A 19791-nucleotide genomic window follows, 5' to 3' on the forward strand; every position below is an offset into this window, starting at 1 on the left:
GTGAACATAGGTCAGGTAGGGTGAGACTTATCACTTACCCGATCCTAAATGTTGACCGAGTTATTTTTTAAACTCAGACTTAGAATTGAAGTTAACTCGTCGACCAGATCAACCCTTAAACTCGAACGCAATCATAGATTCAATTAAATATAATTATACTATTATAGATAAAACATTCTTGACATTGTATATTAATAATTTGACATATGAAATGATATATATAACTATATATACTGTTAATTGTGTAAATGTAATGAAAAATTAGAGAATTATTAATAGTTTTGACCAAATAATATCATTATTATGTACATAATTGAATAGACACACAAACAAATATAATCAATGAGTAATCATATGATAAATTTGGGTCAGGTCATGTGTCCCCTACCCAATACTCAATATTGGTCGAGTCTATTTTTACATCTGGACTCAATCATATGACCAATAAAATCTAACCATATTTCAAACCTATCATGCCAAATTAGATGAATGAGTAGGGTCAGGTCCTACTCATCTACGTCACTATGACCGGGACATTACTTTGTGGGTGGCTCATTCTAATAGATTCATGTAACAATGACACCTATGCCATTGCATTCTGATTTGTTTTGACACGAACACAAAAGACAAGAATTGAGATTGGTTGCTTAAAACAAGAGTTGGGACACGAGTCACACTAGACACATGACGGTACGGATTTAATGAATAATAAATATGACTAAAAGTGGTCCACATGCACTCATTTGGCATGACCCTTTAAGCATTCTATGTATGTATTATTTATTATTCATTATATTTATTATTCATTATATTTTAGAGTAAGTTAATAATAATTATATATGAATGATAAATAATAAAATGATAATTTATAAAATTATTATACTATATATATTCATGTTTTTTCTGCAATTTTAACTTAAGAATCATCTAAACATAATATTATTAACACTTTATACTCGGATTCACCATAATCCACATGATTGAAATGCAAATTTGGTAAATTATAGAGGAGCCAAGTAAAATTGGCTTGGTTAAATAAATATAAAATTGATATTAAAAGTGATTTTGAACTATCTTACTTTTGATTTAGATAGTTGCATTAGCTCTAAAGCTTAAATATATAAATTTTAGAAAATTATTATCTAATGAGAAATTATTAATGTTATTTTAAAATAGCTAGCTCATATTCCTCTTTCAAAATCAAATCCATAACTTATTAACATTTTATCGTTACCATAGATGGTAATATGTTATTCTAATTTGAATCATATAATATATCAATATTAACCAAACATATTTAAAATAAATTAGATATTCATTTTATTTGGGCTTTGATTCCAATCAAATCAAATCCAAACCAATAAGTAAATCATATTAATTATATCTATAGAAAAACTAAAGTAATCCAAAATAAAAAACATTTTGGGTTAAATTAGGTTGCTAGATCCTATGTTCCTAGAGAATAAGGTAAGATAATTAAACTAATAAGCTAGTCCCCTCTATCAACAATTATAGATACTAAAACATAACTTTATTGCTTTTGTAACCTCTTATTACTTCAATAAAGTAAGCTATGGAAGAATTTAGTCAATGAATTAATTAATTACAAGTCAGTAAAAATGGATAGAAATCGTATGTCTATTTTTTTTATTGCAGACTAATGAAACATTACCATATAAATAAAAAATTAAAAAATAATAATATTTTTTTATTATTTTATTAAAATTTGATTGATGCGAGATAAAGAAGTATGTAAGCTATCATAAAATTTGATTTGATGAAATTTAAGTCACGTAAAGGAGAAGGTAGAAGTGACGGGAAACAGCAGATTTCCCTGTCGCTTTTCAGTTTTGAGCTCAACCTTGTTGTTGTTGTTCTCTGTCCATCATGAAAATGGTGAGCGTAGATATCACGAAAAGCAGTTATTCTGTTAAAATCAGTGCTCTCGCACTCTTCTCTCTCACCTTTCTCATCTTCTTCACTCGTTACTTCCCCACCTACTCTCCCTCTCTCTCCTTCTCCATCAACTTCCTCAACACCACCGCACCCTCGCCGTATCAACCACCGTCACCCACCCTTCCTCCACCACCGTACCATACTCCACTATCTTCACCCAACCAGCCTCCACCCCCTCCGCCGAACCAGCCTCCTACACCTCCACCGTCTCCTCCTCCGCCGCCGTCGGTGGTGCGGATGGGGGTTCTGGACAGGAACGGGGTAATGACGGAGGATTTCAAAATCGGTGACTTGGATTCGGATTTGGTTAATGATTTCAAGAATTGGAGTAATTCACGAAGGGTGAAGGAAAGTGAGAAAGATAGCAGTTTCGTGAGAGTGAAGGTTGAGAAGTACAAGAAGTGTGATATGAAAATGGTGAACTATATACCATGTTTGGATAATGTGGAAGCGGTTGCACAATTGAATCAGAGCGTGAGAGGAGAAAAGTACGAAAGACATTGCCCTGAGCAAGGGAAGGGTTTGAATTGTTTGGTTCCTAGGCCCAAAGGGTACCGTGCCCCAATCCATTGGCCTCAGAGTAGAGACGAGGTACTTTTTGCGTTGCCACCTCTGTAAGTTTTATGGTCGCAATTGCTCATTCATTCTTGGTGCTGCTGTCTGTTGTTTGTTTCTGCACTGCTTCGATATGTTTTATGCCTTTTTTCTATTGCATGCTTCGCTTTTGGTGCTCTAAATTATCTGTATATACTCCTCTTGCTATTGTTTTTTTCACGCTGCAAAATTATGTTTAATCTATGAAGAGTATGATTAGATATTTGAGAATGTCAATAACCTCACTGTTATAGCATTAGCCACTATAGGCATATGGTAAAGGATTGAAATGACATTATTATATTGATAATTAAATGACATTTAAATTTATGGGGAAAGCTTGTTTCCATTTCAGATTAGATTACATTGAAAAGGTTGTATTGTACTTTTAGATTTGATATGGTCCCACTCCATCCCTTTCAATATAGAGAGAGACAAAAAAAATTTATGCAAATTTTATGTTGTTAACTAGTGACTAATAAAAGATAGAAATTGTTCTTTGGTTTATATTGGAAACTATGGTTTTGAATATTCATTTTTTTGAAGGGGGGAATATTCAATGTATTAAATACCTTAGTTTATGATAAAAACTTACTATTGGAAGACCGGCTTTTATTTGCAGATACACACTATGATAGGCTATTAGATCTGGTAGTCATTTAAAATAAAATGTGCACTCTCATGCAATTTAACAACATGAGAAGATCTCAATCCTTATATATTAAGATGTTAAGAATAATAGTGGAAGTGAGAAGGGGTGTCTAATTGTCTAGTTTAGATGAAATAATTCTTGTAGTGACTCGTAATTTTAGGGAAGAAATTCTCAGGAACTTCTGACTACCATTTAATGTATTACATCTTAACTATGGCAATAAATTTAGCTGGGTAATTGTATTGAGAAAATACTGCAATTTTGACAATATGTTGGCAGGTGACAAAACTGTTACACTTAGATACATACATGATGGTTAACTTGGACACTAGATTTTTATTTATCTGGACCTTATCGTTAAGTTAATCTAGGGAAGAATTTCTTCATCTTGAGTGCTATTCATTTAAAATAATTTATTAATTAGGTGCTAGGTGCAAAATTTGATTGCGGTCAACTTGCTAAATTTTAATTTTTAAAATTGTAAACTTGAAATTAGCATACACATAGTTTTCAAATTGCATGATGTGACACTTGTCATTTTATTTGGATTGGGAAGAAAGGCTCCTTAACTTGTATGCAATGACAGGTTTGGTTCAGTAATGTGCCCACTCGTCTTGTTAAAGATAAAGGCGGCCAAAAATGGATATCAATAAAGAAGGATAAAATTGTTTTTCGTGGTGGTGGAGCACAATTTATTGAAGGAGCTGATAAATACCTGGATATAATTTCAGCGGTTAGTCTCTTATTCAATTTCATTTTGATATTTATCGGCAAGACACTGAAAGCAGTTTTGAAATTGAATTGCAGATGGTTCCTAACATTGCATTTGGTCACAACATCCGAGTTGCTTTAGACATTGACTGTGGAGTGGCAAGTTTTGGTGCGTTTTTGATGAAACGTAATGTGACCACTCTTTCAGTAGCATCAAAAGATGTTTATGAAAATCAGATTCAATTTGCTCTAGAGCGTGGTGTGCCTGCCCTGCTAGCAGTGTTTGCTACACACCGATTATTGTTCCCAAGCCAAGCTTTTGACCTCATACATTGTTCAAGATGCAGAGTTAATTGGACTCATGAAGGTACTCTCTTCCTCTCTCTATTTTGACCTTTTATCTGTCGCTTCAAGCATCTAAGAGGAAACTGTAGTTAATTGCACTTTGGTTGCTTTCCTGTATGAGATGACAACATTTTTTTTATGTTTTAAACTTTCATTAGAATTCCTCATATTTTGATGCAAAGGATTTAGGAACAGTTTGGATGTAAGTACCATCACAAGTATGTTTAATGGCTTTATTTGTAGCACTGATATCCCATTTTCCTATGGCTTTGATGCAGATGGAATTTTGCTTCTTGAGGCAAATAGGCTTCTTCGGGCAGGTGGTTACTTTGTATGGGTTGCACAGCCTGTTTACAAACATGAACACACCCTTCAAGAACAATGGAAAGGTAGCTTAGAATTTCAATGTTAACCAAAATAATTGTAGTAGATAAATATCTATTTTCTTAGTTTTGACTGCAACATCATATTCCTTGGTATCAAATGACCCTAATATTTAGTTCTATACATCATGATCTTCGAATTTATTACTTGACAGAAATGGTGGACCTGACTACTCGCATTTGTTGGGAACTTGTAAGCAAGCAGGGATATATTGCTATATGGAAGAAACCTATTAATAATAGCTGCTACCTTAGTCGTGACATCACTGTGGGTCCTCCATTATGTGACTTCAATGATGAACCAGATGATGTTTGGTATGTCTCCCGACATGTTATTTGATCCACTTAAGTAATTCATCTTAATTGTGATATTCATGATGCTTGAACTTGAATGCAATGACTAATAAGAGTCAAATATGTTAAATGTTGATTTTCTTCTGAAGAAAATTTTCTGAAAATTTTAGTGAAGAAATGATAGTGATTTTGGTCATATATCTAATACATCATATAATAATTCGGCTTGTCAGGTAGAATTTTATATGTTGCTTGGTGGGTGCCTGCATTTCATTACTGACACATGCGGCTTTCTTATTTCCTCTTATTTTTATTCGTGCTTAACTTTCATACTTGTTTTTAAAAAACAAAAACAGGCTTGTTAGCTTAATATTTAATAAAACCATGTAAAGAATGACAGTAGCCAAAAATGATCGAATCCTAAGAGGAAGATTTTTTTTGAAGAATTCAATAACCAACTTGTATACATGCTGCAGATGGTTTGAACATCTTCACCTCTTCAGTAACTTGACAAAACTATTATGTTTAGAGTTATATTTAGTGGGAAAAAATATCAGAATTTTTGATAACTTTAAATCACTGTGCAGGTACGTTGGTCTTAAGGCATGCATCACTCAGTTACCTAGTAGTGGACATGGAGCAAATGTTACTAAGTGGCCTGCACGCCTTCATCAACCACCAGACAGGCTTCAAAGCATCAAACAGGATGCCATTATATCTAGAAAAGAACTCTTTAAGGCTGAATCAAAATATTGGAATGATATCGTAGATACTTATGTTCGTGTTTACCGTTGGAAGGAGTATAACCTAAGGAATGTAATGGACATGAGGGCAGGATTTGGAGGGTATGTAATTATATTATTTCTTGCTTTCTTCTTTTGTTTTTTAATTTTATTTTCATTAGTTGTTTTTTATTTCTTGCTTTGTAGAATGATTGTCTAACCTTGCAGATTTGCTACTTTTATTTTGACAATTGCAGATTTGCTGCAGCACTGCATGATCTCCAGGTTAACTGCTGGGTCATGAATGTTGTTCCTGTTAGTGGATTCAACACTTTGCCGATCCTATATGACCGTGGTTTGATTGGAGTTATGCATGATTGGTATGATAAATTTGCGTACTTTTTTATAAGTTGCTCTTTTTTAACTCCGCTTTGGTTATTTTACGATTAAAGAAGTTGTCATCATCACATCATTGTTTATCAATGAGTAATTGATCCTTCAAAGATAAAATTGCCAATGGTGTCATATGTATCTTAGGAGGACCAATTTGATATTTTACTTGTTATGTAATCTAACCATACTGGAATGTGTAACTTAGAGGGTCCGATTGGTGTAAGAACTATGGTCAAGTTTCTCAAATGAGTTCTGAAATGTTATTTCAGTTAAACATCTGGAAATTGGTTGAAACAATCTTGACTTATATTTACTCTTCAATTTTTAAAGCTATTATGAAAATGAACAGGTTTTGTTCTCTGAAAACACACATGCTATATGCTTCTTCTTGATTGGCTTTCAGTTGATCAAGTTTATAAAATTAAAGCTGATATGTGAATATGCATTTTACTTTTAGTTATATGAGTTGACAACATGCTGTACGAATTTCAAAGTTAATACTGCTTGCCTTCTTGCTACCTTAGAGTCATTTGAGCATCATAAGCATGAGTCCAACTCCTCTCTAGTATTGGACAGTCCATAACTAGATTATAAGGGGAAATAAGAATTATAATTTATTTTATTAAAAAATAAGTTAAAATCAGAATCATTGGATTTTTATTTTTGTCAAATGTCATAATCCTAATATGGTAATAGACTCTCGAGTAATGGAGAGGATCCAAATTCCATAAGCATATATTTGGCAAAATGAAATTGCAACTAGAAGAAATTAACCATCTATGCATCAGCTACTTAATTAATTTATTTCTCTTTCTGAAACTTGATGCTAATATTTTTATTTATTTTTTAATTCGTCACTACATATAGGGATTCATCCTGATGCTTGAATTTTTTTTACCATAACAGGTGCGAGCCATTTGATACATACCCAAGAACGTATGATTTTTTGCATGCAGCAGGTCTCTTTTCTGTTGAGAAAAAGAGGTGTGGTTTAATTTCATACTTGTTTCTCTATAGGCACTTGCCACTATAGGTGTTTGACAAATTATTTATTTCTCTCAGGCAAAAGTGTAATATTTCGACCATCATGCTTGAGATGGATCGGATGCTAAGACCGGGTGGGAATGTATATATACGTGATTTCGGACATCTTATTGGTGAATTAGAAGAAATTGCAACTGCAGTGGGATGGACTAGTTTCCAGAATGATGTTAACGAGGGTCCGTATTCAAGGTGGAAGATATTAAGGTGTGAAAAACGCTTCTGAATTGTTCAGTTGTATCAGTAGTAACTAATAGAGCAATTTATTGGCTCATTCAACCAGAAGATGGTAGCGTACCTGAAATCTCATTTAGAGCCAGAAATGTGGCTCCAACTTACCGAAGTTACATTTTTTGAAAAAAAGTTAGTTCTATACTTATCAGTCTTAATCCATGCTAACAGGTTATGTTGTAAACAAAAATGAATTTTCTTTGTCCTATAATCAATCTTCACAGTATTTATTAATAGAGATGCCTAGATGATAATGTTGTCTTTTTGTTACAAATTTGATGTAAGGTTTAAGTAAGTGATGGTGAAAGCTGGGAAATTTGTTTACTTATGCAACAAGAAAGCTTGATTTCTTGTAATATGATCTGTTCTAAATTTAACAAAGACACAGCAATATATGCTGCATCACTAACTTTGGAGGTGCCACTCTAGCTTTCCTCAATATCAAAATCATCTCTTTGAAAAATGAAGAGTTGAGGACCCACTACCCTGATACAGCAATTAATTTCATCACTTTCACCATGACAATCTTGGTGGATGAGGTGCCATTATTCTCCCACTTTGAGCCTCAACTCATGCCTGTGAAAAAGTTGGCTTCCCCATCAAGACCCAACGGTTTTCTTATTAAATGTAGACTTCATTAATATTTCTCCACACTAGAAGCAATTTGTTCAACTAGAAACTGAGGTACTTGTTCCTATTCCGAATCTTTATGTAGAATAAACTATCTCTCCACAAGTCTATTTTAAAGTTCCATACATTTGAGATTTTGTTCAAGATAAAATAGCTAAATATTTCTAATGTTATATAATCATACATTATTATCAATTTCTCATTATTAATTACATTTTTAAAGGAAAAATAAAAAAAATATTATTACATTATCATTCGTATAATCTCTCTTCTCAATTTTATAATCCAAAACAAGGACAAAATCTTTCATTTCTCTTCTCCTTTCTAACCTTTTGATCCATCTCCTTCATTTTTCCTAATAACTCTAAACAAATCCTTAATTGGACATCTTCCATATACTAGAAACAACAAAATAGTTTAATACATAATCTAAATTTTTTTGTTACACAAATTAATGATTGACTCAATATATTAAAATAATATAGTATTTATATACTATATGTATAAATATTTATAACACTTAATACATCATTTATTTATATTTTTTAATAATTAAAACATAATATTAAATAATATAGTGATATTATATAAAACTCATACACTAATATATATATATATATATATATTTTTTTTTTTTTCTCATGCAAAACTATTAACCATACATGATATTAAATTCAAAGGAAAACGTTTTTTGCAAATACTAATACAAAGGGTTGAAAAAGAAAGAAAAAAGGTTATTAGAAAGAGAGGAGAAAAAAGAGCAAGGACCGGTGTTTTAAATTCTCCTGAGAGAAAAACGCCGAAGGATAGAACTTAGAGAGAGAAAGAAAGAGTTTATAGTTTATAGAGCTTCTTCTTCTGCTACTGCACTCTGCAATCTGCATCTACAAACCTCTCTTTTCTCTCCATTTCCACTACTCTCTCTCACTGTAAGTCCCTTCTTCTTTTTCTCTCCACAACTTCATTTCTCTTTCGCTATTTCTCTTCCACTTCTCACCAACCTCTTCCGCGCTCAAGTAATTCAAATAATAACAAAAATATAAAATAATCTTCTTAGTTCTTTGTGTGCATACTTAATTGCATACCCAATTTATGCTCCCATGGCATCTCGGTGCTGCGTTGGTGTTAGATTCACTTCACTTTTCTATTTCTAAGAAAGACTCTTTAACTGCACACACGTTATTGCCCAAGTTGATTTTTTGTGTGTTTTTGTTCCTTTGTTTATGTTTTGGGGTGAAATGAAGGGAGTGTGTGTTTTAGCTTAAACGTGTATAAAATTAATAACTTTGTTTTTATGGGTTTCCACTGTTATTGCTTTCTGAAGGTGGTTACCAACAAATCTTGAGGAATTCTTGATTTGTTTGCTGTGAAACCCTAATTTTCTGCTGAAAGTCAAGGTTATTTCTTTTAATGGATACTGAGGATGAAAATAGTAATACTGATAACCCTATGGAAAGTGTAAATAATGGGGTGGCAATTGAAGATGGGAATGGGGCTCAATGCTTTAAGTATAAAGCTGCGAATAGTGGGGTGGCAATTGAAAATGGGAATGGGGTTCGGTGCTTGAAGAATGAAACTGTAAATAATAGAGTGGCAATTGCTGATGGGAATGGTGTTGCAGAATGGAATACTGTTCGGTGCTTGAAGAATGAAATTATAAATAATGGAGTGGCAGTTTCTGGTCGGAATGGTGGTGCTGAAGGCCGAGAGGTTCAGTGCTTGAAGATTGAAACTGTAAATAATGGAATGGCGATTGGTGATGGGAATGGTTTTGCTGAAGGGAAAGAAGTTCAGTGTTTGAATAATGAAACTGTAAATAGCGGAGTAGTGATTGCTGATAGGAACAGTGTTTCTAAAGGGAAAGATGTTTGGTGCTTGAAGAACCAAACTGTTAATAATGGAATGGATATTGCTAGTGGGAAAGTTGTTGCCGAAGGGGACTCTGGTGGAGTTGTATATTTGCGAACTTATAAGAGGCGTAAAGATGTGAAATCAAGTTCAGAAAGCAAAGTTCAGGTAGGCAGCAAAGGATGTGTGGAAGCTGCAAGTCACCTATTAGATCAGGTTTCCTCTACCCTTCTTGCAGCATCTGTAATTTTGTATCTGTGGTGGCTTTCGGTTGCACATGTCATCTGTCGCTTGTCAATTGACAAGATAAATTTTATATGCTGTATGATATTTATATATATTTTTCGTTATGTAAAACTGTTAAGAGGCACAAGGTGCTAGATTTTCTAGTTCACAATTTTACTTAGGCACACATTAAACCTAGGAAAGTGATAAATTAGCTTCATAGATAAACATGTACCTACAACTTGTAGTTTATGGAGTAACTTGCAAGAGTGCTGATATTAAGGTTTTTTTTAATAATTGGATTGCGCATGGATTTCTAATGGTTTGTAGTTGTTTTAGTCATAAAGAGGGGGAAATTGTTGACCGGGGGATACTGAGTGTTGTAGATATTCTCTTCTAGCCTAAGATATCAGGTTTCAGGTTTTTGATTTCTTACATTGGTTTCTAAATCCATGGTAGCGAGTTTTTTTTTTTTTAAATTTACAATAAAATGGCAAAATGCTATTGTTTAAGTAGAAGGAAAAGCAAATGCTATTATCTTTTTTCGTTTGAGCTCTTAACTTGTTGATTCTTTATGGATATAGAGTTATCATATTTGTTTAATCTTAATTTCAATAAGCATGCTATTTTATGCTTGTAAGAATAATCTAATTAACCCCACATTGAACTTCATTTTATTCATAATTTGGTAACTTGGGTAACTGCTAGTTAAATATTCGAATTTAAGGAATATAAAATGAGGAGAACATACTCACATGGAAGAATTTGAGCATCATTTTTTATGTTAATGTTGTTCTTAACAGCATAAAATTTGCATCTAATTCATTTAAGTTAAACTTAATTATGTGCAATATGGAGTTAAGTTGCAACTTACACGCAGCATACTTCAAAGTCCAGACTGTAGGGAGAGGATGTACTTCAATGTATTGATCATGGATCATGCATTAAAGTCCAATGGCATGACATGACTAATTTATATAATTGTGTGTTGCATTGTTTTTGAGTATTTCTAAGAACGGATCCTTATGTGCTGTATTTTTAAAATGCTGGAAAATCAATTTATAGAGTCTTGGATTTCTTAATACTGGATAGCAGATTCTGCTGAACCTTCCTTTATTTATTATAGAATGCAATGATAAATAATGATGTTATTGACAATGGTAAAATCCAAGATTTATTATTGTGCACCATGGATATGGGTTGCAACTTATGTGCTATATTTTCAAAATGCTGGAAAAGCAATTTATACGGATTTTTGGATATTTGATAGCAGATTCAGTTGAACTTTATTGTAATTTGCAGATAATTTGCTTACTTTATCAATGGATACCATGAGTCAATGATGCTATTGATAAGGGTACAATATAACGTTCATGTTTGATGGAAAATACTAGCCTTGGTATGTTTTAAGATGTTTGATCTAAAGGCTGAGTTTATTTTTACAAGCAGAAGGTTAAAAGTTATGTTAGTTAAGGAGAAGGGAAGAAACAGGGTTACAATTGTTATCCTGCATGTAATCGAACATCATTTATAATTCTATAAAAAATTATATATTTATAATCATTTATTCTTTTTCATGTAAGTAATTCAGCTGATGGGATTTCAATTTGTCTGTTCATTACTGTGTTTGGTTTTCATTATTTGTGCTTCTATATTTGTATTTGACTGACATGATATCTTGATTTGTGCCTCACAATTTAGCATGAGATGATTCTGACCTTGGTCCGTTATGACGCCAAGCACAATAAACAGTCTTATTTTATTCATTCTACAAAGCTACATTTGAAAATTTCTTATCCTTGCAGGCTGTGAAAAAACCATGTGATGTAGCTGTAGGCAATCCTTCAAAAAATTATTCACATGGACATTGGCGAAATGTTGTGCTAAACGATTTATATCATTCATTAGGTGGTAGCAATGGCGGCATAGAGGGTTGCATAAGGGAAGCACTTATGAACTATCCCAAAACTAGTTGTGCCCCTACAGTTACAGTATGTTTTACTCTTAGAACTATTTATGCTCTGCTTATATGACATGACGTAAGTCTCTTTTGTTTCTTTCATTTTATGTTCCATCTTTTTTTTTTGCAGGAAAATTTTAAAATTGTCAAAGGTGGTCAAGAATGCTCTTCTCAATCTGAGCTGTTGTCTCACAGATTACAGAATGAAACTAATGGGCATGCAAATATCATGCATAATGGATGTTCTAGTAGATCAGATGGTCGTGGTGGTACTGAGAGGTGTCAGCGCGTGTTCTGTAATATCTTAACCTCTGAAAAATTCGGTTCATTATGTAAGGTGCTACTTGAAAATTTTCAAGGAATCAAACCTGAAAGGGTATTCGACTTTAGTGTCATAAACACAAGGATGAAAGAACACGCTTATGAACATTCGCCGACACTTTTCTTGTCAGATATTGAACAGGTAAAAATTTTACCCTCTTGACAATTAAACACTTTTTACACAGCTATATGATTTTTCTGGAGAAAGATTGAAAATTTTAGATGATTCAACATCCTGTTTACCTCAGTAACACGATGCTAAATTGTTTTTGGCTTTTGGGCATCTTATATTTATTTCTTTTAACTATTTCTCCCCTGATGTTTGTTGTTATTTATATATAACTTTGGACTCTCATTCTCACTTCAAGATGAAATCATATCTGGTTCACTAGTATATCATTTGAGGGTAATTCTGAGTGTCCTTATTAATTCCCAGCCTTTGAGCAGATCACAGGAAATTTTTTTGGTTCTCATTTTACGTGATGTATCCTTATTGATGTTTTTAGGTTTGGAGAAAGCTTCAAGATACTGGAAATGAGATTGTTGCTATTACCAAGAGCCTGTCCGTCATGTCAAAAGCGTCCTACTGTGAGAAGGTAAGGCAAACCCTTGTAATTATTTTTCTAAGTGCTTAGGTTCCATTTCTTTTTCTTTGCTTTGGATTTTTTGCTCTCTGCTTTGGGTTATGTGAGCGTTTGCATGCCCTTTTTAAAGCCTAGTTTTCTTACCCTTCAGGTTGGAGTTTCAGCGAACTGCTCATTCGAAGATGAAAAGCAAGTGGTAAGATAGTTCAAGTTTATTCTAAGATTTCATGAGCTGGTCATGCATATGTCAGGATCAAGTGTAAAAGATTTGTAGCTCAGTTAAAAAAATAATTCTGCAATCTTAGTTCTTAGGGCAACTTTAATCTACATAAACTGGGTTTGAGAATTGTTTTCATTTGGTCATGTCTAACAGTTGTATAACTGGGAATCCCGCTCTCAAACGAAAGCAGAGCAGAAAGAAGACTGTGCTGCATATAAAAGTTGCATTTGCAGGTATTGCGGAAAGAAGGCAGATGGTGCGGATTGTTTGGTTTGTGGTTCATGTGAGGAGGTATACCATGTTCCCTGTATTGAGCCTTCTGTCAAAGAAATACCCCACAAAAGCTGGTTCTGTGCCAATTGTTCTGGTAAGGGTATAGGATCTCCACATGAAAAGTGTGTGGTGTGTGAAAGGTTGAACGTCCCGAAGACCCTGAACAACATTTTTAGTGAGGAAAACATCCCTACAAATGAGGAAACATTGAATGTGGTGGAAGAGAATTCAAATTGTACTCATGATGATGGAATTCAAGTGTCCATAGGTGGGGAAAACTCACCTGAGTGCAAGATTTGTGAAGAAGGGGTGGATGGTGAAAAAATAAAAATATGTGCTCACCCTTTTTGCCCCAGTAAATACTACCATGTAAGGTGTTTGTCAAGTAAGCAGATGAAATTGTATGCTCAATGTTGGTACTGCCCTTCTTGTTTGTGCCGAGTTTGCCTCACTGATCAAGATGATGATAACATTGTTCTCTGTGATGGCTGTGATCATGCATACCACACCTATTGCATGAAACCTCCACGAACTTCTATTCCAAAAGGGAAATGGTTCTGCCGAAAATGTGATGCAGGGATCCAAGCAATACGGCGAGCAAAAAAGGCATATGAGAGTAAGAAGTGTAGAACAGATGGAAATGTTTCAAAGCTAAATGATGTCGAAGATGATAAGAGATGGAGCAATAAACGGGGCCGTGAATTAAACAAAGTTGGAGGAATGGACTTGCTTTTAACTGCAGCCAATACTCTGAATGTTGAAGAGAACTTGTCTGAAACCCAGATTGAGTCACGGAGAACATGAGTTTTTTGAGGTCATACGTTTTAACTGCTAATAACTAATGCCATATTAACTGTTTTTTTTGCTGTGAAAATTGGCTGCATAATAGTAAATAGTCTTGATCCCTTTCTTATTTGTAGTTCGGCCCAAAACTTTGTGGCATAGCACACATAGACCCCACTTTGACATCTCCACGCACTAAAACCTCAATAATAATAATAGCTGCCACCACCACCTTCATACATTACCGTTTTGCAACGGTTTCAATCATTCCCGGGTAACTATATTCAAATGTAAAAACTTAATACAACACTACAAAGAACATCATTTCGCATAAATATAGAATTGATGTGTTGTTCTTTTGGGTCCAAATCACCTAACTTAATTCAAATACCATTTAAAAAAAGAGAATAAACCAAAAGCAAAAGCCATTCCTCAACTTTCCCTTCATGTTTTCAAACACAACTTTCAATACCATATAAAACTCAATGATCACCCTTATTCTTCTTTAACCCCATAAACCATTTCCTTCTAAAACCATTTGCTATCAAATGGGTTGCTGCATTAGCATACCAGAAAATCATTCACTAGAAAATCAACTTCATACTGTTCAGGACAAGCTTGTAATCTCACAAGCTCCACCAACTTCAAATATTCTATATCCTTCAAAAAAATTCAAACATATATCTCCTTCTTCTCCTACATCTTCCACTTCTTCTTCCATTTGCTCCTTCACTTGCACCACTAATTCTAACTCAACCACCTCTTCTTCTTCCTTAACCTCTAAGGACAGATCATTTTCTAATGAGTTTTTATGGTCTTGCTATAAAGAGAACCCACATATCATTCGTATCAACTCACTCAAGGAAGCTACTCATTCCTTTATTCCTACAAAACCTAAGGCTACTCCATCATCACCTATGTCTAATTTGGCACCAATAAGGCAATCTCCACCACAAAAGGTACATGGGTCCTTTTCTATTAGCTAGGTTACAAGATTATCATCGTATATAAATCATATATTGACTTAATACATGGTTTTAAACCGTAAGTTATGTAATCATTTTTTTCTTCATATAATAAGCTCCATATTTTATGTTCACAATCATTTTCTTCCTCTTTATGATCTGATACCATGTTTCCATGGTGCAGAAGAGAGTGAGATCAAACTCACCTGTTAACCTAACAAGACAGAAGAGTTTCAGAAAGGAAGTAGAAGTAGATCAGAGGCTTGGCTCATCATACAACCTAGCTAGTGGAATGTTAAGGTCACCATCTCCTAGCAGAAGATTCAATGGAGATAATACTCTTTCAAAAAGAATGAGTGGTCCAAAAACTAATGTATCTCATTCCCATTCTTCTTCTTCTTCTTTAAGGAAAGAGAATATTAAACCAATAAGTCCAAACAACAGTTCAAGGAAGCTAACTCATTCTGGTTTGAGGCATAGGGAAAGTTGCAGTTACAAAGTTAATGATTCTAAGATTGATGAAACCAACATGGTTGAGGAAGTGGTGTCTAAAAATGGCGTGGACTCAGGTTTGATAGAGGATATTGAAAATCCTCTTGTCTCCTTTGACTGTTTCATCTTTTTGTAGAAAACAGTGTGTCATGTCTTGTCTTTACATATACCTGGTTTGCATAGTTGCATTATATTTAATATGCATTTAGATATATTTCAGTGTTTATATAGAAGCCATTTTTCTTTCATTTTACCTCTTAACCTTTTTTGTAACCACCTTTTATTCGTTGTTTTGATTTCCTGTTTGTGGCTTGTTCAACAATATTTATTCATAAATCCATTTGCTAGAAGTTTGTAATATTGATGAAATTAGTGTTATATAATTTTCTATATCCATGAGACTATGATATAAGAGGTGTGTTTGATATAGTAAAAAAGAGTTGGGATCCTAACTACTTAAAAAATGATAAAACAAGAGAAAAATGTAACATAATTTGATATTTTTATCTTTAAAATATAATGAAGTGACATTTTTATCCATATGTATACGTTTAAAAGTGATTATTTACCTTTCCATTGTGGAAATGATCCTATCTACTTAAAAAAAGGGGAACCGTAGACAATTTTTTCTTTGTTTATTTAATTTGTAAACTAGGTTGAATTATAGAACAAGGGATAACACATAAGTTGCTTTATTTTGTCTCATTAGATCACAAGACAAAACTTTTTCCATAATACTAAAATGTTAAAAAGAGGGAAAACCCACTCTTTCATCTTGTTTTCAACTTTCTTACATTATAATCATTCTTATTATTGTGGTTAGTTACTACTATACTATCAATACCATTGGTATTGTCATTATTATTAAAGGTATACCTTTCAAGCTTCCTAAATATATTATTATTTTAATGAGGAAAATAAATCAAAGATATTTTGAATCTTCATCTTTATAATTTTATATAGAAAGTATGATAAATAATATTACCTTATAAGTAAGGAAGAGGGTCACCTGTATTCACTGGTGTCTCCAATGGTGTACCAAACCAATCAAAATAGGTTATTTTATTAGAATTTGTTTTTATAAAAAACATAAATTAATATTTTATATTATTTTAGGAAATATGATTGGTTAGGGACAGGGGGACATTGTTTTTTTGGGACAGAGGATTCTTGTCCTATAAGTAAGAGGAGATTCATTTACTTCAAGAATAAGTTTTTTAAACTTACTCCACATTCTAACCATCTATTGTAAGAGAATCTAATGATTTCAATTAGTGAGTACATATAAGCTATTAGATATCCATAAAATTGATGACTAAGATGAGGAGTAAATTTAAAAAACTTAGTCTTCCCAGTTTTTTTAGGGTACTATTTAATAATTTAACATTTATGTATTATAAATGTAAAAAAAATTTATACACAATCATTATATCATTCATTTCTATTACTTTTCTTAAGAGTCAATAATAATTTAAAATAAACCATGGACGATAATATGACAATGTATAAAAAAACTATCATACTATCAGTACGTATATTTTTTCTCATTAATTAAATGATATTATATCATAATCGAATTGATATTTGTTAAACAAAAATGAGGATATTCTTAATTATTTCATAAACTATTGTTTGAAACATAATATTAGACATGCTAAATAAATTTTAAAAAAGAAAATAGTTTTTGCAGTCTTAAAATAAACTTTAGACACTTCCAATTATAATATAATTTTTGATCAAGGAAAGTTGATCCCAATTTTATTTTTTAATTAAAATATTACTATTTTGTTCACAAAAATTAAACTCCTTATTGAAAAGGAAAAATAAACCAAATATGAATTGAATATATATCTCTATACTTTTAAATCGAAGTGTTAAGGAATAATAATATTTCCTTGGTAATAGTAAATAGAGTAGAATAATAATATTTCATTAGTAATAGCAAATAGTGTAAGTGATAATAATGTATTTTTGATAATTTTTTTAGGGTATTATAAAATTATTAGTATTTCAAAATAAAATTGAAATTTGTTAAACAAAAATGATGAAAATTTTAATTCTTTCTCAAATTATTTATTGGATCTGAAATTTAATTTCAAGAGATAGAATTTTCAAAATGTAAAACATGCTAAATAAGCAAGAAAACAATTATTTTGGATCTCAAAAATATTTTTGACGCCTCCTAAGTATAATACCATTCTCGGAAAATTGTCACCAAGTACATTTTTATTTAAAATTATTATTTTTTAATTCCAAGAATCAAATTTCTAAATTAGTTTTTTTTAATTATTAATACTTTTAATTCATGAAATATAAATGAAAATGGAAAGTGAACCAAATATGATTTGAAATACTTGGTTACTAAAAAAAATTTGATTTCAACTGTACATCTATTGGAGAAGATGGACCACTAATTACTAGACTTTTTGTTGGACATGCCATATTTATATTTTGTATAGACCAACTAATGTAATTTTAGCTATATTGTACGTATGTTTGTTTCAACTATACTGTTTATTATATAATGATAATGTTTTAGCCTATGTTGGTTTGAGACTTTTAAATTATAATGATGTTGCCTGTTTTCTTTAGCTCAAAATCTAAGACTATATGTTTACTAAAAAAATAGTGCATTAAGATATTGTGGGGAAACGAGTAAAATTAACAGCACTTTCTTGATAAAATAATGTTATAGAATGCCTATACATGAAAACGTTTGTTCAAGAAAGCAGTGTAGAATGACTATATTTGACAACCCTTTCTTGAGCAAGCATATAGCCATTATACCTTTTTTCTAAGAAACTGTTGTTGTATTTAGGTGGGTAAAGAGTTATGATTTAAACTGAGAAGCCGATCGAACCGAAACGAATCAAACTGTAAAATATCGTTTGATTTGGTTTGCGGCTCGGTTCGGTTATTTGTTTAAAAAATCATTTATATTTGGTTCAACTTATGGTTTTATAAATTTACGAACAGTTAGAACAAAACTGAACCGCATATTAAAAAATAGATATTTGTGAATGATGTATTATTGCTGTTTAAATTTGATTCTTCAACCAATTTTGTAACTTAAATTATCAATTTTTGTGTGAATTATAATTTTATATATATTACTAAATTGTTATTATGTTAGTATTATATATATTATTACTTACTAAATTATTTCACAATGTCTTGATGATCTAGAACATATCTTCTAAATTTTGTGACATTGAGTTTGAAACTAACATATATATAATATATTGTTATATGTTTTACTAATTGATATATATGTTACTAATCGTAAATTGTATTATTATATATATTACTAATAGATATATATGTTAATTGTGGATTGTATTATTATATATATGATAATTCAATTTTTTCTCTATAAATTACATAATTGTTATATATGTTACTGACAAAACACACTTACGAGTTTCATTTTTTTTACTCATCTATATATACTTTATAATCTTTGATAATAATAGTAATATTGTTTTTCTTTTTATGGACAAACAATATCTCTTAATAAATTTTGAACTTTCAATTGGTGCAAAAAAACTATAAAAAAAATAATACGAAAAACCGTGTAACCGAACCAAACCATTAAAGAGCGGTTTTGTCAGAATCTAACAGAATATTCTATTGCATTCATATAGAGTATAGACAACTGACGATCACTATTAACTAAAATAAATATTAAATAAAAATAGGATGAAATTAATTGAATAATGGGGGCCCTATGCAGCCCAATTTAAGAAGAAACTAAAGGACCAACTTTAATAATCAGACCTAAAGTTTTATGCAAAGAACAAGGAACATCATCTTCACAAATTTGATTCGGAATCACCCAAAGCAGCGACAACAAACATCAGATTTTCAAATTATTGAATGGTCCCCTCTGTTGGCCTTTATTTACCCAAACGAATCACCCTCTTCATGCATCTTTAAAACATGATATACTATACATATATTCTTCCATTTGCTTATTTCTATTTAAAACATAATAGCCTCAAGACATTATATGTGAGTGTCAAAGTTAGTTTTTTTTTCTCATTTAACTTCAATGTTAATTATCTATAATTTAAAAAACGTGATATAAAATTATTGTTTTAATTTTATTTTATTTGATGTAATTTTATATTTTACTTATTTTCCATTTCTTTAAATTATATTGAGTGGC

The 19791-nt window shown here is 31.8% G+C and overlaps 3 protein-coding genes across 6 annotated transcripts; all 3 read left to right on the top strand.

Moving 5' to 3' along the window:
* LOC109360796 (probable methyltransferase PMT10) lies at window positions 1800-7588 on the top strand. The gene is made up of 9 exons (XM_019605922.1): window positions 1800-2547; window positions 3789-3935; window positions 4010-4280; window positions 4537-4647; window positions 4797-4956; window positions 5523-5780; window positions 5915-6037; window positions 6957-7034; window positions 7113-7588. The coding sequence occupies exons 1-9, from the start codon at window positions 1888-1890 to the stop codon at window positions 7315-7317; spliced, it is 2013 nt and encodes a 670-aa protein (XP_019461467.1). The 5' UTR covers window positions 1800-1887; the 3' UTR covers window positions 7318-7588.
* Window positions 8738-14447, top strand: LOC109361184 (PHD finger protein EHD3-like). Of its 4 annotated transcripts, none has more exons than XM_019606546.1 (7): window positions 8739-8881; window positions 9277-9968; window positions 11831-12016; window positions 12116-12448; window positions 12813-12902; window positions 13042-13086; window positions 13264-14446. In XM_019606546.1, the coding sequence occupies exons 2-7, from the start codon at window positions 9363-9365 to the stop codon at window positions 14185-14187; spliced, it is 2184 nt and encodes a 727-aa protein (XP_019462091.1). In that variant the 5' UTR covers window positions 8739-8881; window positions 9277-9362; the 3' UTR covers window positions 14188-14446. The 4 variants fall into 4 exon arrangements, with proteins under 4 accessions (XP_019462090.1, XP_019462091.1, XP_019462088.1 ...); XM_019606543.1 differs by having other exon boundaries at window positions 8740-8881; window positions 9277-10016; window positions 13264-14444; XM_019606545.1 differs by lacking the exon at window positions 13042-13086 and having other exon boundaries at window positions 8738-8881; window positions 9277-10016; window positions 13264-14447.
* On the top strand, window positions 14552-15871 carry LOC109361185 (putative protein TPRXL). Its single transcript, XM_019606547.1, has 2 exons — window positions 14552-15125; window positions 15316-15871. The coding sequence occupies exons 1-2, from the start codon at window positions 14715-14717 to the stop codon at window positions 15757-15759; spliced, it is 855 nt and encodes a 284-aa protein (XP_019462092.1). The 5' UTR covers window positions 14552-14714; the 3' UTR covers window positions 15760-15871.

Source organism: Lupinus angustifolius, chromosome LG11 (assembly GCF_001865875.1).
Source record: "Lupinus angustifolius cultivar Tanjil chromosome LG11, LupAngTanjil_v1.0, whole genome shotgun sequence".
Taxonomy (NCBI): domain Eukaryota; kingdom Viridiplantae; phylum Streptophyta; class Magnoliopsida; order Fabales; family Fabaceae; genus Lupinus; species Lupinus angustifolius.